Consider the following 24,781-nt stretch of genomic DNA (forward strand, 5'->3'; position numbering starts at 1 on the left):
TAAGGTCTGCTGACCAGCTACTCTTTTTTGTCCCTAGAATGCGGCTCATAAATAGGGGAGATCGAGCATTTTCAGTCGTGGCCCCAAGGCTGTGGAATGATTTGCCTTTGTGTGTCAGATTGGCCCCCAGCCTTCACATTTTTTAAATCACAACTTAAAACTCATTTTTATTTATTGGCATTTAAACCTGCTTGAGAGTTGTATTCTGCATTTTTATCTTCTAGTTTGTCCCTTGTTTTAAAAGTTTGTTTTTTGTTACTCGTGTTTATAATCTGTCCGAAATCATGTTAATGTCCAGCACTTTAGTCAACCTTGGTTGTTTTAAATGTGCTTTACAAATAAAGTTGGATTGGATTGGATGGTCAGACACGTGCAAGTGTCATTATAATATTAACATTTTATGAAAATCAAGCTTAAATTGAGTTACAAGGTTTTTGACCAGCGAATGACAGATATAGTTTGTCTGTCACTGGAACAGCCGCATCTGAGGCAGTACGTGCATCGCATTACGTTTTCATCAATGAACAGGAGATAAAGTTTAATATGGGCGCTCAGTTTTCTTGTTGTTGAAATCTCACGATCAAAATCTCATGATACAAAAGATGAAGCGCTATGCACAATATTGTAGCGATCGGAGAAAATGATAGACTCACTTAACAGTTTTAATGCTCTTTTATTAACGTGAGCATCTGTGTAGCAGATGCTCTTGCCTCACACAGTCCAGCGAACCACAAACTTCTCTTCTCAGAACAGCCCATTCCTTAAAGCCCCATACAACCAGAACACATAACACATGAAAGAAAATACATGCATCTAGATCATATTGGACATAAACAGTCTTTAGACTTGCTACACTATATTTAAAACACTATATTGGCTTCTAGACTAGACAACAAAGACTACTACTCACCGCTCTTCAAATATATATATTTTTTTAGCCTTTATGGACAGTGTTTCTTGAGTAAATAAAACGCTGTGCTTACGCAAACATCTTTCTTTATTTTCCCTTGCATTGCAAACAAGCAGAGATCTCTCCAGGGTACATTCTAATTGGAGGTGGGGTGGAGTTATGAGTTTTGACTGACAGTTTGAGGATCCAATGGTTTAGTCACAACCTCTTTTAAATGCTTTCTATTGGTTAAATATTTGTAAAACCCACATACAGACGTAAAGAATGACCAATAGCATTAATTTGATAAAACAATGACAAAATATAGAATCAGAATCAGAATCAGAATCAGAATCAGAAAGAGCTTTATTGCCAAGTGTGCTTGCACCCACAAGGAATTTTTCTTGGTACTGAAGCTTCCAGTGCACATATACAAATACAAATACAACAAGAAACATAGTAATACAAATTCTAAGAATAAAATATATAAAAAAATAAAATAAAATAAAATAGTATAAAAAGTAAAAAAAAGGGGTCACAGTTGGGTTTAGTCTGAATAAACATTTACAGATTATGAACATATTTACAGTATTTTGAGAAGTATGAATAATATAAATATAAATATCACCTGAGTTAGAGAATATTACACTAGACAGTGGGAGTCTAGTGCATGTTACAGATTATGAACATATTTACAGTATTTTGAGTAGTATGAATAATATAAATATAAATATCACCTGAGTTAAGAGAATATTGCACTAGACAGTGGGAGTATTGCACTTGCAGGCATATGCCTTGGGGGGCATGTTAAGTGTTCAGAAGGGAAATGGCCTGTGGAAAGAAACTGTTCCTGTGCCTGGATGTTCTTGTGGCCAGTGATCTGTGTCGCCGTCCTGACGGTAACAGTTCAAACAGGGGGTGTCCAGGGTGAGTGGAGTCTGTGATGATTTTACCTGCTCTCTTCCTCACTCTGGAAGAGTACAGGTCCTGGAGGGTTGGCAGGGGGGCACCAATAATCCTCTCTGCTGTCCGGACTGTCCGTTGTAGTCTCCTGATGTCCGATTTGGTAGCTGAACCAAACCAGACAGTGATGGAAGTGCTTAAAACAGACTCAATGACGGCTGAGTAGAACTGGATCAGCAGCTCCTGTGGCAGATTGAACTTCTTCAGCTGGCGAAGGAACTACAGTCTCTGCTGGGCCTTTTTCACAATGGAGTCAATGTGATTTGCCCACTTCAGGTCCTGAGAGATGGTAGAGCCCAGGAACCTGAATGACTCCACTGCTTCCACAGTGCTGTTCATGATGGTGAGAGGGGGAGTGCTGGGGATTTTCTCCTGAAATCCACAATCATCTCCACTGTTTTGAGCGTGTTCAGCTCAAGGTTGTTATAGCTGCACCAGACAGCCAGCTGTTCAACCCCCAGTCTGTAAGCAGACTCGTCACCATTTTGGATGAGACCGATGACGGTGGTGTCGTCTGCAAATTTCAGGAGCTTGACAGAGGGGTCTTTAGAAGTGCAGTCATTAGTGTACAGGGAGAAGAGCAGTGGGGAGAGAACGCACCCTTGGGGGGCGCCAGTGCTGATGGTGAGGGTCCTGGATGTGAGCTTCCCCAGTCTCACTCGCTGCTGCCGGTCTGTCAGGAAGCTGGAGATCCACTGACAGATTGAGGATGGCATGGAGAGCTGAGTCAGTTTGGCTGTGAGAAGATCAGGGATGATGGTATTGAAGGCCGAACTGAAGTCCACAAATAAGATCCGTGCATAAGTCCCAGGTCTGTCAAGATGTTGCAGGATATAGTGCAGTCCCATGTTGACTGCATCATCCACAGACCTGTTTGCTCTGTAAGCAAACTGAAAGGGATCCAGAAGGGGTCCAGTGATGTCCTTCAGATAGGCCAACACCAGTCTTTCAAACGACTTCATGACCACAGACGTGAGAGCGACAGGTCTGTAGTCATTAAGTCCAGTGATTTTAGGTTTTTTGGGAACCGGAATGATAGTGGAGCGTTTGAAGCAGCAGGGAACTTCACACTGCTCCAATGATCTGTTGAAGATCTGCGTGAAGACTGGGGCCAGTTGGTCAGCGCAGGCTTTTAGACAAGCAGATGAGATGCCGTCTGGGCCTGAAGCTTTCCTAGTCTTCTGTTTTTTGAAGACTCGGCTCACGTCCTCCACACAGACCTTAAGCTCAGGTTGGATGGCAGAAGGGGGGAGGAGAGGGGTTGCAGGAGGTGATGGTGGATGTGTGAAGTGCACATCAGAGCGGGTGTGAGGTGTGAGTCTGGGCTTCTCAAACCTGCAATAGAATGCATTGAGAGTGTCAGCCAGTTGTTGATTCTCCACAGATCGGGGGGATGGTGATTTGTAGTTGGTGATGTTCCTCAGGCCTCTCCAGACTGATGCCGGGTCGTTGGCTGAAAACTGGTTTTTCAGCTTTTCAGAGTAGCTTCTTTTAGCAACTCTGATCTCCTTTGTCAGTCTGTTTCTGGCCTGGTTGTACAAGATTTTATCCCCACTTCTGTAAGCATCCTCTTTGGCATGACGAAGCTGTTTGAGTTTCCCAGTAAACCATGGTTTATCATTAGTGAATGATAAGAATGTCCTGGTAGGAATGCATGTATCCTCACAGAAACTGATATATGATGTTACAGTATCTGTGAGCTCATCCAGATCGGTGGCTGCAGCTTCAAAAACAGTCCAATCAGTGCAATCGAAGCAGGCCTGTAGATCCTGCTCTGCTTCGTTGGTCCATCTTTTTACAGTCCTTATTACAGGTTTAGCTGATTTCAGTTTCTGCCTGTAGGTCGGTATAAGATGAACCAAACAATGATCAGAGAGCCCCAAAGCTGCCCGTGGGACGGAGTGATACGCATTCTTTATCGTGGTGTAACAGTGGTCCAATATATTACTGTCTCTGGTAGGACATGTAACATGCTGTCTGTATTTTGGCAGTTCACGGGAGAGATTTGCTTTGTTAAAATCCCCAAGAATGATTAAAAGAGAGTCTGGGTACCTTTGTTCCATTTCAGCTATATGTTCAGCCAGCTGTTGTATCGCCGCGCTCACACACGCGTCTGGAGGAATGTAAACATTCGCGAGAATGAATGAGGAAAACTCCCGCGGCGAGTAGAAAGGTTTACAGTTTATGAAATGTGCCTCTAAATTAGGAGAGCACATCTTCTTCAGTGTTGTTACATCTGAACACCAACTTTCGTTAATGTAGAAACACAATCCACCACCTCTCGTTTTCCCCGTTAGTTCCGCGATGCGATCCGCTCGGAACAGCTGAAAGCCCGGCAGATGTAGTGCGTTGTCCGGTATGGCTTCACTCAGCCAGGTTTCAGTGAAGCACAGAGCAGCGGAGTTTAAAAAATCCTTGTTAGTGCGGGTGAGGAGAAGAAGTTCGTCCATTTTGTTAGGAAGAGATCGGAGATTCGCAAGATGAATACTGGGGAGTGCAGTACGGAGGCCGCGCTCGCGGAGTTTAACCAGCGCGCCAGCGCGCTTCCCGCGTTTGCGTCTGACCGCGCGTTTGAACAACACCGCTGCCCCTCCGACGAGAATGTCCAGTAAAACGTCTGAGTAATCAAAATCTGTAAAAAAGTTGTCTGGTGTGTGTTTCCTAATGTCCAGTAGTTCGTCTTTGGTGAAACTGATAGGAAAAGAATGACTAAACGCAGAACAAACCAACAAAAACAACACAATAACTGGAGAGCTCCACACCGAGGCAGCCATCCGCGGCGCCATCTTGGATAGAGATCCAAATATAGAGAGATTCAACGTTTCTGCCCAACAGCGCAATGATATATTCTTATTTGTAGCATTTATTTTTAATTGTTTTTTGGAATTTTATCATTTTCCACGGCACACCTGACACTAGTGGCACAGGTGTTGGAAACACTGCTTCAGACAACTGTCATGGCCGGAGGCATTCCCCATAGCGACCCATAGGCAACGCATCGTCTTCTCAGGGAACCATGGTTACATGCGTAACCTGAGATGTTTTCTAGTTTGCTCAGTGTTTGTTAAGTTGAGACCAACCTTTCCAGTCTTTTGATAAATTCTTCTTGTGATTTTCTCTGGATTTATTTGCTCTGTTAGATTATCTGACTTTTTCATTTTGTTGTCCTTTTTTTTCACCATGGAAGTTTTTGGATTGTTTTACCTTTTCGGGGAACATAATTTACCCTTTGATGTTTCTAGACCCTCTTTTGTATTTTTTTTGTATTGACTCCTTGGGACAATTTAGAGTTTTTGAATTACTTTATTATTTTTGTATTGACTCCTTGGAACATTTGGAGATTCTGTTTTGGAATTACTTTCTGAACTAATTAAATTATGCATTAAGTGTATTCATTAAGTGGATTGAGCTCTCGTTTCTGCAACTGGGTCCTCTACCTTTTCCTTCATTCAGCCCTCACAGCTTTGTTCTAACCTTGGTTCTGACAAAGGTGAGAAATCATGGAATGCTTCAGCATTCTGATTCTTTTTAGGGTGTTTTTTGGTTACTGTTTAGATGTCTTTGGTTCCTGTTGCATTCATATTTATGCCGGAACTGCTTCCAGAGTTCGTTTTGAAGCGGACAGGGACCCCATCTTTTCAGGTGTCTCGGTCCACTTGTCAGGGTTTGGATGGCAGCATTCACACTTATTTAAATGAACTGCATGAAAAGAGCAATTGTACTATAGTTTGTTTAAATCAAACCAAACCTGCCAAGTGTGAACACACCCTTAAGGTACATATTACTATAAAGTATGACTATGTCATACTTTAGGGGAATAAAAGGTACAAAGTTGTCTCTCTTTAAAGGTACTGCCCCAGTGATAAGTAGTTGTACCCCTAAAGGTACCATTTATGAGCTGCCAAAGTTAATGTGTTCATTTAATTTGACAAAATTTATATAGTTAAGTTTTTGTATCAATAATAACACTGAGTCTGAATGTTTTTTTTCTACTACATCAATATAATTGTGTAATTGTATGAATTGTAAGAGTTCCACAATTGCACAAATTTAACATATATATATATTTTTTTATATATTTCATAACAAGCACCTACATATTAAAACATAACAGCTTGGATTGTAAAAACTGTGCATGTACCTATTCCATGGTATTGGTGATACATCAAGCCTCTGTATGACAGACACTGAGGGACTCGCACCTCCAAATTTGTTGCCATCTTCAATCCCACTCTCTGTCAAAAACCACAATAAAAGTCATGAAAATACAAATTACTTTTAATTGTCAGTATAATCAAGTATAATTACTTGCACATATGGGGCCCTATCTTGCACCCAGCGCAATTGACTTTATACACCGACGCATGTATCATTCTTATTTTGCACCCGCGCACAGCGGACTTTACCCTCCACAGACGCACGTCGGTAAACTAGGAAATGCATTTGCGCTCCCGGGTGCGGTTCAGCGCAAAGAGGCGGCGTGTTCCGGCGCAAACGTTCCCTGGTGCTATTTTGCAGGTTTAGAAAACAATTCCGCCACTGACCGTGGATGTCACCTGATGCCACTGACGTGTTGCGCATGTTATTCATATGCTATTTTAAGGGCGCTTAACACACGAGGGAAATCATTGTTGTGTCCATGAAGATGTGAAAAAATAGGCATAAATCTAGCTTACACATTTCATTTACCCATATTTTTATACGCCTGTTTAACCAAAGCTAATTTGGGTGTGTTTCTCCCATCCCCAATGTCACTTCTCTGTGTTTTACGGCCCTATCGAGAACGTCGGTCTCCTCGGCTGTGAACCGCTCCTGGCGTGCGCCTGGCAAATCCGCCGTTATATCAATCCGCCATGGAACAAGCGCGCCTGCTCTTAAAGGGAATGTGAGATGTTGCTCTGATTGGTTTATTTCACGTTACGCCCAAACTACAACCTATGAATAATGAAGCTACTTCAGACCAACCCATTTTAGATTTGTGTCGGGCGCAAGAGTCATTTATCCCGCCGGTATAATAGCAACAGCGCCCAAGATCCGCCCACAAAGTTACTTGCGCTTCGCGCTTGATACTTGCGTTTTAGATCGTTAAAATAGGGCCCATGCAGTATATACTCTCCCAATCATTATCTAGGGCATTGCCACACATATAATCCACCTGTTACCTTTAAGGATTCATAGGCGTTGTCTGTCGGCACAGCTCGACGGGGTCTCACATGCAGACACTCCCGCTCATCTTCAACAGAATAAGGATAATCTGACCTCGACTGCACTGGCAGCAAGTTGAAGACCTGTGACGGGACCAAGTTCACACAACAAAACTTTCATTCTATTTTGGTGAGAAAAGAATGCAGATTAATGTTAAATCTCCTTAAATTGGGATGTCAGCTCAAACACTGATGGATCATAGCAGTAATATCTAATGTATGTTATAGATTCCCACTGTAGATTCCCACTATGAAGACGCAGTTAATCAATACTGAATCTTAAAGCATCTACACCTTGTCAGCATCCAGACGTTTTCCTGACTTCAGGATCAGGACGCTCTGATCTACAGCACTGAGGCCACACAGAGAACCAGGCTGAGCTGAGAGCTGGAGAGTGTTTTTCTCACCAGGAACCGCTTTAGCAGGAGAAAACTGCAGAGACACCTGTGAAATACAGTGAATAGGATTTCTTTTAAAATTGAGTCAGCAATACAGTTTAAAGAGGCTCATTTCTAAAGCTACAATACATACCTTGTTTTTGAAACACTTTTCAATGTCGAAACTTTTGCTACTAGCAACAACATTTTCACTGGGCAGAACACAGTATGCCAGAATCTGCAGTACAGGAGCCAGATCTGAACCAACAGACAGTTTGAACGACATTGTGCCACTTGCTCCATTAGAAGACTTCACTTCAACCTTCTCATACCCATGATGAACGATCACTCCTCTGGACAAGACCTGAAACAGACAGATGACACTCTAATAACAAACTGACTAGTGCAGCCAAATAATACTGTTAAACAAAAACATCTCTGTAATAATATAAATACTGCACTTGTTCTCACCATATAGACAATGTCCGTTTTGAAGTCTTCAACAGTCTCTCCAATAAAATAATACTTGATGGTGGCTGTAAACTCAGAGTCACACTTTAATGGTTGCTCAGTATTCTCTATAATCAATTCACTTAGTGTTGGGGTGTATGGAGTGGCAGGCTGGAAGAGCTGAACTGTTTTTACATCCATAGAGATGTAAGGCTTGTTGCGGCCATAATAACGGCCCTCTTGATAATAACGGCCCTCTTGAGAGACACTTGCCTGATAACAAAGAATCAGAAATAACTCATGGAACTGAACTCTTCAGAAAAAAAAAAAAAAAAAAAAAAAGACTCTCTTACAATCAGATTAATATCACTTTCAGGATGACTGGATGTATTAAAAGAGAAGCTGGCCAGTCCATCACTGTCTGTAGTGAGATTTAGGAGCAGTTTTGGGGACCAGATGTAACCCTTCATAAGATAAACCTCTTTGTTTTGAATTGGTGCACCTTTGAAATTTGAGAGTTTGATCTGTTGAAAATAAGATTTTGAAGGAATAAATTAATGAATAATTCTGTTCATATCAATGGTGTTAAACTGAGACAAACTTATTTTAGATTTACTTTTCCTTCTATAATTGATCCATGTTCATATGTTTTGGGCAGCTCGGTAAATGTGGCTTTACCAATTTCATAAGTGAGAGTTACAGATGCAGATTTTTTCATGGTGATCTCTGTAAACAGTAAAAACAGAAAACACAACAATTATTATTCTTTAAAATAAAATTAAAGTAAAACATAAAAAAATCTGAAATTCAAGAAATGTAGGTAACAGGATCTGACCAACTCCTGCAGCTCACCTGTTCCTTCTTCTGTAACCATTGCCTCAACACGAAGATAATTCTCCAGCCTATCCTTTAGTGTGGCGTTGAAAAAGTCTGATGTTTCTAAGGTATGGATGGCACAGCCTGTCTTTTTTATCTAATTATAAGGAATGAACACAAAGATAGCATGTTGACTGTAGAGTGGTTTAATTGGATTAGTGGAGGTAAGATAATGTGCCATTACTTGTACTGTGTTTCAACTTACCTCAATGGTTTCCTCTAAACACACTGGAGTGGTGTAAAGGCTATGGTAGGACAAATTATTACGACACACTTTCACCCATGATGTACCAGGTACAGGCTGTCCATAAGTGTATCTGTGAAAAAGGTACAAGCAAATTATCTAGAACCCAGGGATGAGTTAAGCAACTAATATATTACAATGGGGATTCAGTAAATAACTGACCCCAAAGTAAAAAATATAAAAAAAGAAAGAATACAATTTACAATTAAATCAAAGTAACTTAATTGTGACAAGAATGGAAGAATGCACTCTTAATATATATATTTTTAAATGCTTTATTCATTTAAAAATTAATATTTAATCACATGCTATACTGCTCTCTTAATGCAGGAAATATAAACCACTCACTTTCCGCAAACCTCAATTATCAGTTCCTCTTCTTCAACACTCACTTCATTTGGGATTTTTACAGTAACTTCAAACTTAGGCAAAACTAGAAGTTAGAAGACAGAAATTAGAGTTATTAGTAGTCAAATTACATATTAATATACGAACATGTTATTGAAATTCTTCCCATGCAATAATGCAAATCATTTGTTTTAATGACTTACCATATTTCTTCACCTCAAAATCATGTGAGATCATCCTGTCACCAATAAAAGCCTTCAGTTTGTACATGCCTTGACGGGCCTCTGGGTTTAATTCATAAGACCGCTGCAAAATCCACCTTGTTGAAGAAACATTTGTCCATTGACCAATCCGGTTACGTCGACTGTCCTGTTTAATACCAGAGACAGTGCAGATATTTAGTTACAGTCAGCTACACATATCCTGACTATCAATGAAGAAATGTATAATTAGCCTACTGAAAATACAATAATTGTAAAAACAAGTGTTAATACGATTCAAAAGGTGCTAGTTATGACTGCACAGAAGGTTTTGTGTTCTTACCTCAAGAATCACTGTACTATACTGTAAAAGAGCAAATAGTAGTAAAAGATTAAAAGCCAAAAATAAGTTTATTTATTAAACGAGTATTTAACAATGCAAGAGAAAATAATGGCAGTAAAGATGCAAGATAAACACATCAGACCTGCTGATCAAGGGGTGCAAAGTTTGTATCCATGGTAACAACTCTGAAGTGCACTGTAAAATAGAAATATGCATTTAAAAAGGCATGTGAGGGACAAGGCTTACAGTCAGTATTTCACTCCTGTAAATGACCGAACTGTGTGTGAACGTAACCGTATTAAGGATCAAATGCAGGGCTGACAAATGTATTCTGCTGCTGTGTGAACGTGTCTTTTGAGCCAAATTCAACTGTCATAGTAGCTTGTTTTAGCCATAATTATCTCTATTAACAGCTATTATCTCATGTAACGATCTATAGCAGGAGTGTCAAACTCCTGAAGGGCCACAGAGTTTAGTCCCAACCCTGCTTCAACACACAGACCTGTAGATTTCAGATAAACCTGAAGGACTTTATTAGCTTGATCCTGATCCTGACATTTAATTAAGGTTAAAGCTAAACTCTGCAGTGGCTCATCAAGAACACCCCTGATCTATAGTATCTCTAGATTTCATATAAAATGAAGTCATATAGATACTGTAATTACAGTATTTAGGCTGAATATATGTTAGATTTCAAAGCTATTGATCCTTATATTTTCATATGCTCCTCTTTTCTGTTTACAAGTTTGTAAATCCATTGAACTGTTTACTTAATGCTCTTTTACCATCTGTCGGTTTGTGCAACATTTGCAATTTTTGATCATCAGCTCATTATATGATCATAACGAACTTTACTTAATGTATATGTGTTACATCAGCTGTGATCAGGGTTTAGATGTCAGTGACGCCAGCATTATTTACTGAGCCTTTAAGACATTCAAAGCTCACCTGTCTGTCCTGGAATATAGATAGGTTTATCAGTCTGGATAAAGGTCAGAGGATGGTAAGGCTTGAACATGACTTTTCTCTCTTCAGTCATCTTGAAAGTTTCTCCCTGTAGTTCGACCTTCATTTTCTGCACTGATTCTGCTTCGACCAGAGGAGCCTGATGAGAAATAACATACTGTATTTACAACCTGCCATGACAAAAAATATATGCGTTATGGTGAAATATATTTGATAATAATCATCATGTGTATGTTTTGATGGCAGACCTTGAAGTTAAAGCAGCGGTGAAACTCTTCCTCAGCTTTCTCCTGCAGCAGTAAAGTGCTCTGGTTACCATGAACCAGATGAATGGTCATGACAAGGCTTTCATTGGGCTTGAGAAGACTTGCACACAGTTTGGCCTCAGATCCAGACCCGATCACTGCAGGAAACGTCACCATGAAAGATCTGTCCAGAGAAAATGATCATACAATATTGCCTGAGTGGTTAGATACAATAAGAAACACAAAAAATAAATAAACTGGGAGTGAAAATAAATCAACTTAATTTGCTACTGATCAATTATTTGAGAAGTGAGAATACAGCAAACTGTGTAATGAAGTCTGGTGAATTAATTGTATGTTTATTTAGGACAATATTGCTCTTGAAAATACACTGTCATTAATTATGAATGATCTTATAGGCTACATATGCCATAAGTTGTCTTTCAAACAGCAAACCTAGCAACACAGTTAAATCAATAAAGAATTCATCATCAAGTCTTATCGTACACAACGGCATATTAACAACAATAATTATCGCGATATAAGTTTCCTCGATCAAACGAGAGCTAGAAAATTTTTTCAATACTATTGCCAAGAGGCGAAACTCTGTTGTGTTATGGGTAACAGTCTGTAGATGGCGCTGCGGAGGCGCGTCCGCCATTATGGACTGAAAGCTGCTGAAATCGTTAGCGCCAGTCAATGGCAAAATCAATGCCTCTTCTCTCACAAAAAAAAAAAAAAAAAAAAACCTCTCATACACAAATGCACACACAATAGATGGTGGTGTCTGATTAATTACTGAGATCTTGCCACCACTTCCATTTAAGTACTGTTTATAGTTCATGTGTGCACTTTCCAGAGCCGATCAGCCCTATACGCACACTACGCAAGGTGCGTAGGGCCCCGCAAATTACTCAAGGCCCCACCTCCCCTCGTGTCAAAGCGCGTCAATCAATGTTTACAATATCGATGAGAAAATGAAGCGGAACTGTCTTTCTGGTCACGAAAAGAGAGAGAAAAAAACACCATGAGAGTTAATTGCGGCAACAGTTATCAGGCAGACTTGTGTGCTCTCCTCTCAAAGTTTGATGTCAGCAAAGAACAGTAGGCTAAAGTTAAGTTGATGTGCCTTGATTTATTATGTTTAATAAACGACAAAGGACAACGGTGTTTGTTTATAAACTGCAGCTCGGAAAAGATAACCGCGTCGCGCGTTAACATGCGATCATATGAACGTGCATGAAATGAAACGCGCACTTTCCAGCAGAAACATCTGTTGTGAGTTGGGACCAGTACAATATGGGCGTGATGGCACTCCTCATTATAGTTTTAAAACAAGACGATGATTATCTAGTCGCTAAGTCAAGGTTTAGTTACAACTCTGCACTAATGCAATATGGAAAGCAATGTACTGACATTGACTATTGATAGGCTCCATTGAATTTAAAATGTTGATTGGCTGGAGATTCTGGTCAATATGGATGCACATCCCTCAGTAAATAATAACCATCAAGAATCAAGAGTAGCCTATCAAGAATTACTTTTATCATTTAAAAACACAGTGACATGCTATGGCGCCATTTTAGCTTTTATTCATTCACAGGATATGCATTTTTGATATCAATAATTCAATTTGTACTATTTCAAATGTGAATTATTGATATTAAGAATTAACTTTTTACTAGTAACAATGTTTTCTGATATCAGGAATTACATTTTCACTAGAACTAGTTAAAGGAGGGATTGTAGTGGGAACACTGGGGTGTCAGGTGTGACTGTGTGGCAATGGCAAATAGTTCATGGCTCACGGGTCAGGTATGAGGGCCCCTAAAAAGAATTTTGCTTAGGGCCCCAGGGAGGTCAGGATCGGCTCTGGCACTTGCTAGATTGCACATCTTTTTTGTAGCCTACCTTTCCGCCTGTAATAGGACATTCATAGATTGTTTTTATTCTTGTCATTGAAACGTTCACTGTGTGCACTTTCACTGAAGATGTTGAAAAAACAAGTTGTTAATATTTTTGTGATATTCTATGTAAAAGATTAACTGTCTTTAGAAATGTTCATTTATAATTTTATTTATTTATTTTTCCAAATCATATGGTGATGTTCACTGATTTCAAAATCAACATTTGAATAAATATCTTATTACTGTGTGTCTGCCTATATATTATTTCATGAACTTCTGTTATTCATATAACAAGGAAAATGCATAATAGAACATAAATATTGATAGATTAAAGGTTTGCAGTAATTTTATAATTGTATCTTTGCAAACCGTAAGTGGTAGGCTAATGAAGCCGATTCGGTGGGGGACATACCCTTACGAAAAAGTACTATAGGAATCTTATAGTATTTTGGGAGAAAATATTATAGTAATCTTATAGGAATACGAGCCGCTATAGTATTTCTATATTAGTCTTATAGTCCTTCTATTCATGGGTTTAATCAGGTCCCTTTCCACAGGTCTATAAAATCAAGCACCTAGATTATGAATTTGTTTGTTTATTATTTATTATTTGTTTATTATTTAGGATCCCATTAGCTGAAAGTCTATGCAGTCAGCTAGTCTTCCTGGGGTCCGCTCTAAAAATGTACATTATTACATAACAACAAAAACATTTCGTCATAACAATTAACACATACATATTTCATACCTACATACACAAACAAACACATACTCATACATACATACAATTTAATTTCAATTTATAATCCGAATAAATATAACATTATTATAATAACCTTACTTAAAATCAAAATAACAAAACCTACATCAATAAAAAACACCTAACACCTTATTACAAAGCTGACGCACTTGAATGGGAATGTTATTCCAAATGACAATAGCTCTATACAATAATGTTTTCTTCATAAAATTAGTTTTTGGATAGGGGGTCGTTATATGACCATTATTTGCCTTTCTGGTGTCATGGTTATGCACGGAATTACAATATACTATTTGATTAAACAGAGTAATAGGCATTTTCATTTTCAATGTGTTATATATCATAGTACTTAAAGTAACTGTTATTCTTTGGTTTAAAGTAAGCCATGAAAGAGTAGAATACATCAGATCTCTACTTGTTTCAATTGAGCAGCCCAGAACAAGTCTTGCTGCTTTATTTTGTGCAACCTGAATTTTTGTCAAGTCCTTTTTTGATGCTGAGGACCACACCTCAGTGCAATACGACAAGTGACACAATATTAATGACTCTGTTACTATTTTTAAAGTTTTCTGATTCACATACTGACAGCATTTTTTTGTTACTGCAATGCCGCATCCTATTCTGTTAACAATAGTATTTATGTGTTCTGTCCATGAAAGACTACTATCAATAACCAAACCAACAGTTTAGCCTTTTCTACTGTTTGTATTCTTTGCCCGGCTAAATGTAACTTTAATTTTGGTTTAAGCATCAATTTTTGTTTTGATCCAATGATCATGCTTTTAGTTTTGGATATATTTAATACTAATTTGTTTCCACTAACCCACTTATACACTGAATCTAATTCTCTAGACAGAACCTGATTGAGTTTGTCACATGAATCTGAAGCATAGTAAACAGTTGAGTCATCAGCAAACATTGTCATTGATGCTGTTTTGACTGTTAAGGGCAAATCATTGATAAAAACCGAAAACAGAAGAGGACCTAAACAACTACCTTGTGGTAAACCACAAACTAAACTTTTATAATTAGATAAGGAACCGTTATAAAAAACCCGTTGCATTCTATATGAAAGATAACTTTTCATTAATGTAACAGCAGAAGGAGAAAATCCGTAACTCTGTAATTTCTCAATTAAAATTTGATGGTCTATTACATCAAAAGCAGCACTAAAGTCCAACATGACCACACCAACTAATTCAGAATTATCCATACTTCTAAGCCATCCATCAGTCATTTGTGTAAGAGCTGTACTGGTAGAATGTGCCTTTCTATATGCATGCTGAAACATAGTCATCAAATTATTATTCTGGAAATAATTACAAATTTGTGTATGAATAATCTTTTCCAGGACTTTACTGAGCGCAGGCAAAATACTTATAGGTCTACAGTTATGCCTGTAGAGAATGCAGACTGCATTGTGCTTGATTAATACACCTGTGGAAAGGGACCGGATGAAATCCATGAATAGTAATATTTTGTCCCAAAATACTATTTTCCTAAGGGTAATTAGGCCATGCATAACCAACACATAAACGTAACATTTTCTGTCATTTAACGTCGGTCATCCTCATTAATGTATTTAAATTGTTTTCATATTTAGATATGACGGCCAGAAAAAATTTAGTTGTGTTAAGTTTTTGTTATGTTAAGTTGGTTCAGTGCCATTGACTCCCATTATTTTTCGGCGTTTTCCTTCAGTTTTCAGTCCATAATGGCGGCCGCGCCGTCACGTCATGGGGGAAACTGTTGCTATGGAGCGTTCTATTGAGTTTTGCCTCTTGGGCTTCTATACTCTTTGCTCAGGATCAAAGCCTGAGTTGACAGAGAAAGTTGAAAATCAGCATCATGGAACCAACAATGCCTGGTTGGATTGGTTTGGTTTTGTCAACTCAAAACTAATCCTGTAACCCGGAGTTTGTTCAACCTTCATGGTACAGGCCCATGATCACATGTTAAGCGTTCATGTAAACATTCATCAATCGGAATGAATTCAGTCTGTTTGAAACAAAAGTTGTGCATGTAAACGTAGCCGTGTTCGGCCAGATCCGGCCCACATAATGTATGTTTACATGCACAACTTTTGTTTCAATCAGACTAAATTCATTCCGACTGATGAATCTGAATGTAGTCTTTACATGAACGCTAAACAAAGTGATCGGGTTGATGTGCACGTTTATGTCACAAGCTTCAAATTGGAATTTATTTTTTGACACTGCACTAATAGAGTTTCCCGATGTGTGCGCATAATATCGTTTCCTACATTGGTTCCTTATTTTAAACAGCAGACTTAATATCCGTTTCTGGTCATAATTTGGAGACAATGAGCATGAACTGTTTTATATTTATCACGCAGTAAAAATGCCCCTCCGCGCACCCACGCTCCCATCGTCTGTGGATGAGAATCCGAAAGAACAAGGACTGTGGGACGTTGTCCTGCTCCACTTCACAGACACTGAGAGAAAGGAGAATTGTAGAAGGATGGGACACTCATTTAAATGACACTTAATTAACAGGAAGAAGAGCTTGTTCCATATGCGTCACACGTCATTGCACTTGCGCAGTGCTTTTAGTTTCGGCTTTCAATCCGATCAAGTCTTTCTCGAGACTTCTCTCGATCGGTTAATATGGGAATATGGGATATACACATTTTATGTGAATTTTATTATATTATTAATATAGAAGACATTAGGCTACATGGCTAATTACAGTATTTTTGTGTGTGATAAGCTATAGCTTGTGCATTTATGCTGTATTTAGGCTAAAGACAAATACAAATAGCCTACATAACCATATATTTTACCATGGTATTGAGGTGCTATATCCGTGGTGTTAACTGTGGTTATCATGATCTAAATGTAGGCTATACTATTGTGGAAGACCAATAGTTAATTTTAATACAACTCAATCAGTTAGAATATTTAAATGTTACCATACCTCCAGGCTGAGCAAAACACTTTCCTTAGCAGAAATTGTTAAAAACTTACGGCCCGGATGTTTGTCCATTGACACAGATCAGGAGGAAAGAGAGCAGAAGGAGCCTTTTCCAACAGCAGCTAATATTCAGAGTCATGATGACGAGTGATCATCATGAGATGAACTGGACCGTCTCTTTTAAAGGGACTCTCATGCTAAAGGAGGTCCTTCAAAACTTTTCTATTGATCATCTGATTAATGATTCCACCATGTAGGCAACGCAGTTTGAAAACTATTGCTAAATTAGCACTACTAAAGCCTTAAAAAATTTGAGACAAATATTAAAAACAGTATTCAGGCATGCAGTAAAATATAGATTACATACATTATATAATATCTACTAATACAAAGACTCTTTACAAAACAGTTTAACAACTCAAAAGTTTGAGTTTGAGTCATTATATAAGAAAATATGTATTTTTTTTAATTTGATATTAATTGCATTAGCAGTTAAAGTAGATTTGTTGTAGGCCTACTATTTCTTTCTGTAGAAAATATATACACATCATATCATCTGAACAAACTATAGGCTCATACACAAAAAAAAACAACAAAAAAAACAGGCCACTGACCTGTTTCCTGAAAACAATCAATACTGAAATCAAGGGTCAAGAACGAGTGAGAGTTACTGTAAATGTTTGTTTATATTTGCAAACCCCTTTATCTCTTCTAATATGGGGTCTGAAAAGATTTTATCAATAAAATATACAAAGTAAATCTATTAAATGAGCAATTAAATGATCATTTTACTTGAGATTATACAACATGATTATTTATTTAACCATGTTTGTTTTTCTGCCTGGGATCCACTAATAATGTTAGTAAAAAAAAAATTGTTTGTAACATTGTATCTATATGCAGATCGGCAGGTGCGACACACAGGCAGGAAAAGCACAAGGATTGGCAAACTTTCCTATATGTAGTGGGAGGGATGACTTACACACCACCCATTGGTTGTGTGTGGAGGGCCAAATCAGGAAGAGGGTATTTAAGTGGGCAGCACCTTTTGCATGATGCAATAGATCTTTGGCTGGACGTGCTGCAATGGAAAGATTGGGAGGTAACCATTTGGACCATTTAAAACCGAAAAAATAAATAATAATAATAATAAAAAAAAATATATATATATATATATATATATTTAGGTTGGATCTATTTTTCTATTTTGTTTTCTGTTCTGTGTATCTAATTTTGTTAAGAGTGTGAGTCACTAAATGGAGTTTTTCTACCGTTTTTTAATATTGAATGTTTTGATCCATTTGTTGTTATTTGTCTTTGTAATTTGGCTATTTGGGGATTCCTTTTATGTTTTTGGGTGTGAGATATTAAAGGGATAGTTCACCCAAAAATGAAAATTCTGTTTTTAATTACTCGCCCTCATGTCGTTCCAAACCTTTAAGACCTTCGATCATCTTCGGAACACAAATTAATATATTTTTGATGAAATCCGATGTGGGGCTCCGTTGACCGCTGTTTACATTTTGAAGGCCCAGAAAGGAAGGGAAGACATAGTTAAAATAGTCTTTGTGACTACAATGGTTCAACCTTAATTGTATGAAGCGACGAGAATACTTTTTGTGCAAATAACGACTTTATTCAACAATTTCTTCTCTTCCGTATCAGTTTCCGACTCGTGTTCACGAGAACGCCACGATGCATGCGTGTGGAAAGCCGGGATCCTCTGTTATACAGTGAGATACATGTTGTCTCCTCGTCTGAATTATCCAAACTTTCAAGATGTGGCATGACAATATCACAATCAATGCAGCACACACTCTCCTGTTCAGTAGGCATCGCTTGGCACTGATGACATCTACACCACCAGCTCTCCATTGATCTCTCTTTCAGAAGCTTGTGGTTGTGTTGCAGCCTCTTCTATCTCTTTTAGTTCGTTCTCTGTATATTCTGGTTCGAATAAGTAAGGTTGTGCAAAAAAAAATGCAATTCATCCTCTGTGTCGAAATCTGCTATCATATTCATATATGCTTCCTCTGCTTGTAAACACAGCCCTGCGTTTCTGGGTCATATGTCAGATCACCAGCTCTTGCGTCATCACCACACACTCATGCGTGGTGGTGCTCTTGTGAGGAAGAGAAGAAATTGTTGGATAAAGTAGTTACTTTTTTTTTCTTTCTTTTTTGGCGCACAAAAAGTATTCTCATCGCTTCATAACATAAAAGTTGAACCATAGTCACATGGACTATTTTAATGTTTTGCCTTCCTTTCTGGGCTTTCAAAGTGTTAATTAAATCGTTGTCAATGGAGCCCCTCCTGAGCCATCGGATTTCTTCAAAAGTGAGTGATTTCCTGGGGTGTAAGTCCCTAGGTGGCGTAGTTGACACAAAACAATTATATTCTTTTGAATTTTTCCTTTAAATTGACTCTTTCTTGCCGGCAACTGTTTGGTCACATGTTATTGTGAGTTCTTCTGGTTTTTAAAAATAATAGTCTGTCTTTTCCTGAGTACCTGGCTGTGATGGGATGAGTGAAGTTTCTGACCTCTCACTGACTTTAGGTAAGTCGATTTGTTATTGATATCATGTTCATATTTTGGTTGTTTGCTGTTCAGTTAAAAGTGAAGGACAAAGTAAATATTCTACAGCACGAGGACCTACAATGGACCTAAATAGCCCTCTGTGTGTGAAGACAAGATAAAGCAGAGTTGAGATAAAAACTAATTCACAAGATATCATCATAAAATATCTTGTCTGATTCTGAAATGTTGCCATAGCATGTTGCTACTACACATTCAACAATTCAACCAGCTCACTATAACTTTTTTTCATCACTTTTATTAATCATATGCATTGTGAATTGAACAGTCATGTTCTCAAGAGACGTGTCCAAAAACTAATGAGAATTTGGAGGGTTGTTCTAATTTGGGATGATATTGGAAATAATTTTGCACAGAATAAAGAATAAACATTTTAATATTATGCGTTAGAGTGTTCAAACATCTTTATCCAAGCTGAACTATGAGGTGATTTACTTCAGCAGCTTCATTCACAGTGAAAGGAGTACTCGGCCTCTGACTGATCACCTGAAGGAAAAGAAAGATGTTCACATTCATACAACAATGGAAACCAGCACATGGAAATCTGAATAAACATTGTGCATCACATGATCAAAACATTCAACACTGGCGTTTTAAATCTTACTTTTTTGATAGTAATCATACACTTTGACCACAGCTGGCTTGAGATTCTTAACTGGAAGAATCTGTTTCATTTTTATCTGGTAATTCATTGGAATTTTTTGTGGGATCTGCAGGAGGAAACAAACACGTTAGTTATGGACATTATGAATAGACCTAATGATTTAAAAATCATATGTATGTTGCTGTTCTCTCACCTCCTTCAAATACACAATGACATGATCATCTTTAGAATCGACCCGTTCCACAAGTGGTACGTATGATCTGGAAGAACTTCCAAGCTGTGGGGAAAAGGGCTGGTTAATTTCTAAATAGTGAACTCTAGAAACTTTACACATTCTGTGATGAATCACTCAAACACACCATTGATGTATCAGCTGTGAATCCAGATAAGAGTTTAATATCCACAATGACCATGTTAGTCCTTTCCTGTAGACCATCGTATCTGGAAAAGAGCAAATGAAAAGGTTTGGTTCTTAAATGCCTCATATAAATGTATAAATAAGCGAGAACAATAGCCAGTATAATTAACAAGACATTCAGAGTTTATCTCTCAAATCACTCATAATGTGTCAATAATAAAAATGTTTTCTTGTTTCTCAAGTAAGTGTTTAGTGTTGCAGTTTTAACTACTGAGATATGCCTTTTCAGTTTATATTGCTTTTGTGTTTATTAAGATGTTAAAAATATAGACTTATTTGTTGGTTAATCTTAAGTTATAATCATGTCTTTTGACTTGAATAAAAATTCTTACTTGACAGTGAATTTCAAAATGAAATTTTGTCCCAATGTTTTGCAATCTCCCTCAATCTTAGCGCCAATGCTCAATGTTTTAACTTCAGTAGGAGTGGGAATGTTGTAGAACTGAGCTATCTGAGAGAGTCAACACAAACAAAAATAAATGAATAAACCATTTCACAGCAGAATAACCACAATGCCAAGAAAGTGAGAATGAGTAAATGAAGCTGAACGCACTACAGACCTGCACAGACACACAGGTTGAGCCCTTCACTTCAATGCTGTATTTGGCTGGAACGGTCTGCAGCTGCTTCTCCTGGTACAGTAACTTGTTGTCCTGATTGACATCGAAGTGGTGAGTGTCTCCTGCTGACTGTACAGTCACTGTGCTGGAGCCGTCAGAGCTGAACACTTTGGTGGCGTACAAAGACAGAGCCTGAAGAGCCACCACTGTGTCCTGGGAAATAAATGTGTTCAGTAATGTCACTTTTACTCATTCACACCGGTAATAATGTGTTTGATTGGAGTAGTTTGAGTAACCTGTGTGGAGGAGAATCCTCCATAGGCATTCTGCTGCTTCACAAGCCAGCTGACAATCCTGTTAGCATAGCCCAGATCAGCTGTAGTGAGTGAATCTGCAGAGAGAACAGCTAGCAGCACATATGAGCTGATCTCCACTGCCAGAGAATCAGAGTCATCAGCAGATGCAGACTGAGACCAGTGGAGATGAGACCCTTGAGGACAAAAGACACACGCGTAACTCAATGAGCATGACAAAAAAACAAAAAACATTAATACAGTAAAAGGCAACAGAAATCATCAGAAACAAACCTCTTACCGTCTGAAATAGCAACATCCTCCAGTTTCTTGAAAAGCTGCTGTCGAGTGTCCGTGTCATTAGCCAGACTGAAAGTGTAGGTGAGCAGAGCAGTGGTGTAAATGTTTTTGACATCCTCAATGACGGACCTCAAGCATGACAAACCTTTACTGACGACAGGATCCTGTGACAAAAACAGAGAAACAGACACTGTGAGTGTCATTTTTCTATGAGTTTATACTGTGTTTCCTGAAGATGAACTTACTGTGACTGGAGTTTCCAGTTCAAGCAATGATGCAGTAATGTAGGCAGTCATGGTCACATTATCATTCACTCCACCCTGGAATATATGAGAAATGAAGGATAAATAAAGCAACACACTCAAACTAGGCTACTAAAGGAAAGTTCATCTAGACAAACTTTGATGTTGGCTTGAGAAAGTCTAAGGGCCAGTTTCACAGACAAGCTTTAAAGAGACAATGGCAAGGAAATGAACACAAAGAGTATGTTGCCATATGGCAACACCATGCGGTAGAGGGTTAAATATGTCATTTTGGTGATCAAAGGTGAGTTTTAAGAGATCAAATGATTGACTGTAGGGGGACTTTAAAATATTTCACTGCCATTGTTTTGTCTCAAGATGCACACCAGTAATGTTTTTTTTAAGGCACGTTTAAAAAAGGTACTTAAATATCCTAACTAAGGCCTAATCCTGGCTTAATCTAAACCATGTCTGTCAAACTAGGCCTAAAATGTTTTTTTTTAAAGCTTAAACATTTACAGGTCTAAGATTCCAGGTTTTCTATATAGTTACTAGACCATTTCTAGGTGGCTGCTATAGTGTTCTAAATAGAAAGAGAGATAGAGAGATATAGAGAGATAGAAGTTGACAGACCTTCATTCTGTTGTTGAACAAGCTTCCCTGTTGGATAAAACAGCCGTCTGAATCCCGTCTACTTATTAACCAATTCTTTGCATCCTGAATAATTTCTGGATCAATAAATATGTATTTCTGTGCTCTGCCAAAAGACCTCAGCACAAAGGCAGTCAACCTGGTGGTGTGGAAGATATAATAAAAAAAAATGTCATCAGGAGTTTCATCCATCATAAATTTCAAAACAAATTATCTGAACCGAGGGACACATTTTTAAATGTGTTTTTTTTGTACCATACTCTTGGGTTTATTGCCGATTACCTTGATATTTCTGTTTAACAAAAGTGATATTGAAAATATATTTACCATGTATTCCCATCACCATAACCAAATGTGCTGTATGATCCATCAGAATGCTTGTAGTTCATTTGTCTCTGGTATCCTGTTTAGTGTGATAATGGTTCAATGTTTGTTTGGGTTGATTCAATGTGTCTGATTATTCAACTTTACTGAATGACTTTCAGGTGTGTTGAAAAATGCATAATTTGGTATTTTCTTGACATGATTTATGTCTCTCACCGCTCTTCAGGAAGCCTGTGGCTCTCTCTCGGATGGCTGAGGTGAGCTGCTCCGTGTTCTCCAGATACTGCAGAATGTAAATATTGGGAGAAAGAACAGCCATGTTTTGCTCTCCACAGCCGTACGGCATCCGTAATAATCCGTGAAGATTCCTCAGTGCACGACCCAATATGTCTCCTATAAACCATACACAAATGAAACCCACTACATTTTATAAGTCCAAACCCAATCTCATCATTTCTGCTTTTATATGTAAATGTTACCAATGACTGAAACAGAGGATCTGGCTGATCCCTCTATCACATCTTTAGGGAGAGTCAGAGTCACTTCCTCTGACAGACTGTCACCTACAAACCAGACAGAAACACATATCAGTGATCAGCAAAGTAACTCTATAAATTTAGCGAAGTTCCTAAATGTAATTTCGGGAGGAGTGAACCCATCTTTTAATTAACTGCTGGAGCATATAAGCAGCCGCTTACCTGGCTCTGGCGGCATCCCTCCACCTCCCCCAACTCCCCAACTCCCCCAACATAATTAGGCATCTTGTTGCCATACTGATCACAGGGGGGTACATCTGAGCTCGAGTTCAAGTTGATTACTCGAACCCCTCCCCTGCGGTCAGCAAGCCAAATACGCTTAACCTTATTAGCTTAAAGATTTATGGACAAACGAATTTGTGAAACATTCTAAAACCATCTGTGAAGTCCCAATATAATTGGGGCACGTGTACCAACTAGCCAATCATGGCCGGCCGATGCAGTGATGACGTTGCAAGGTGCTTCCCAGCGTATAAAAAGAAACCTGAAAACACATCATCAGCTTCAAATGTCTGAAGGAAGACTGCGCAGGCACAACCAAAGCATGGCAATGGAACGTGGCGTCTGGTTCCTCTCTCAGAGAACCATGGTTGCATGCGTAATAACGTTTCCTTGCGAAGGAACTCAACGCTGTGTCAGCTGACGCAATGGCGTCAAAATTGAAAAAACTGAGACAGACTAAATCCAGAAGAACTGCAGGAATGTCTCCAAGATGCTTGAAGAAACCTTCCTGCAAGCAACCTTATTACGCATGCAACCATAGAGACACAAAAGCTGTGTTTACATTTAAGTCTTCACAGTTAGTTTTGCACATGTAAGCAGCTTTCTCTACCGTGAACGAGATTATAATGTTATTCCCCGACGCTGATGTACAGATAAAACGTTAAATCTGAGGTAGTAGACATATATTTCTCTCGGTTGTTAAGTTCTTTACTTTATATAGCGGAATACGTCATTCTCCAGAATTCCCCTGCGGTCAGGACACTTAATGCTTAATGGACTAATACAGTGATATAAAAGACCAAACTCTCACCTTATTGGGGATGTAGGCTATCCTAGATATAGGAACAGGCAAGTGGACTCAGAATATGAACGTAACACACAAAGATTCACGCTAAGGGATTCCTAGTGAAATACTGGCAAAAAGGTAGCTTGACACTGGATATTCACGCATTCAGGGACCGTCTCTAAAGTTACATACGACATTGGTACACACGTTTCTAACTTCAATAGCATCTGAAGAGAATGACTTACAGTAATAAGACCAACTGTAAAATGTTCATGTATGTGCCAGGCATGATGCACACCTTTTAGATTTTTATTCAAATAAACTGTCAAATAATGTGTAAATATTGCTATTTTTTTCAGTACCGCATGAGCTCATATTTATTTTAATGGCAACCATCTAAAAAGTGTGCATGCCTGACACCTAGGCCTACATGAACAATTTGCAGTTGCTTGGTTGGTCCGCTAGGAGGAGCCTGCACCCGGCGAGGAATGATTTTTCCAATTGCTCTCGCCTCTCTAAACCTGTTCACTACCGTCTCAACG

At 38.5% G+C, this 24,781-nt stretch overlaps 1 protein-coding gene across 4 annotated transcripts in view; it reads right to left on the bottom strand.

Annotated features, from left to right (window-relative positions):
- The window catches only part of LOC309506006 (alpha-2-macroglobulin-like), a 65,667-nt gene that overhangs the window by 24,920 nt on the left and 15,966 nt on the right, over window positions 1-24,781 (bottom strand). Inside the window, exons 1-16 of one of the 4 annotated variants that reach the window (XM_082179514.1) lie at window positions 16,760-16,913; window positions 11,109-11,289; window positions 10,843-10,999; window positions 10,037-10,089; window positions 9,895-9,915; window positions 9,555-9,720; window positions 9,352-9,436; window positions 8,965-9,076; window positions 8,736-8,856; window positions 8,500-8,609; window positions 8,237-8,407; window positions 7,905-8,156; window positions 7,588-7,797; window positions 7,351-7,500; window positions 7,015-7,140; window positions 5,994-6,087 (exon numbers count right to left, since the gene is read on the bottom strand). In XM_082179514.1, coding sequence (XP_082035640.1) covers window positions 5,994-6,087; window positions 7,015-7,140; window positions 7,351-7,500; window positions 7,588-7,797; window positions 7,905-8,156; window positions 8,237-8,407; window positions 8,500-8,609; window positions 8,736-8,856; window positions 8,965-9,076; window positions 9,352-9,436; window positions 9,555-9,720; window positions 9,895-9,915; window positions 10,037-10,089; window positions 10,843-10,999; window positions 11,109-11,289; window positions 16,760-16,845 — 2,095 coding nt within the window. In that variant the 5' untranslated portion in view covers window positions 16,846-16,913. Of the gene's footprint in view, window positions 1-5,993; window positions 6,088-7,014; window positions 7,141-7,350; window positions 7,501-7,587; window positions 7,798-7,904; window positions 8,157-8,236; window positions 8,408-8,499; window positions 8,610-8,735; window positions 8,857-8,964; window positions 9,077-9,351; window positions 9,437-9,554; window positions 9,721-9,894; window positions 9,916-10,036; window positions 10,090-10,842; window positions 11,000-11,108; window positions 11,290-16,759; window positions 16,914-19,660; window positions 19,789-19,906; window positions 20,013-20,099; window positions 20,184-20,265; window positions 20,348-20,656; window positions 20,776-20,884; window positions 21,098-21,180; window positions 21,375-21,478; window positions 21,642-21,722; window positions 21,798-22,352; window positions 22,510-22,697; window positions 22,774-22,910; window positions 23,088-23,173; window positions 23,258-24,781 lie in introns of those variants that run through there. The other 3 variants (XM_082179515.1, XM_082179517.1, XM_082179516.1) reach the window with 3 other exon arrangements.

Source organism: Leuciscus leuciscus, assembly GCF_965113295.1.
Source record: "Leuciscus leuciscus genome assembly, chromosome: 9".
Lineage (NCBI taxonomy): Eukaryota > Metazoa > Chordata > Actinopteri > Cypriniformes > Leuciscidae > Leuciscus > Leuciscus leuciscus.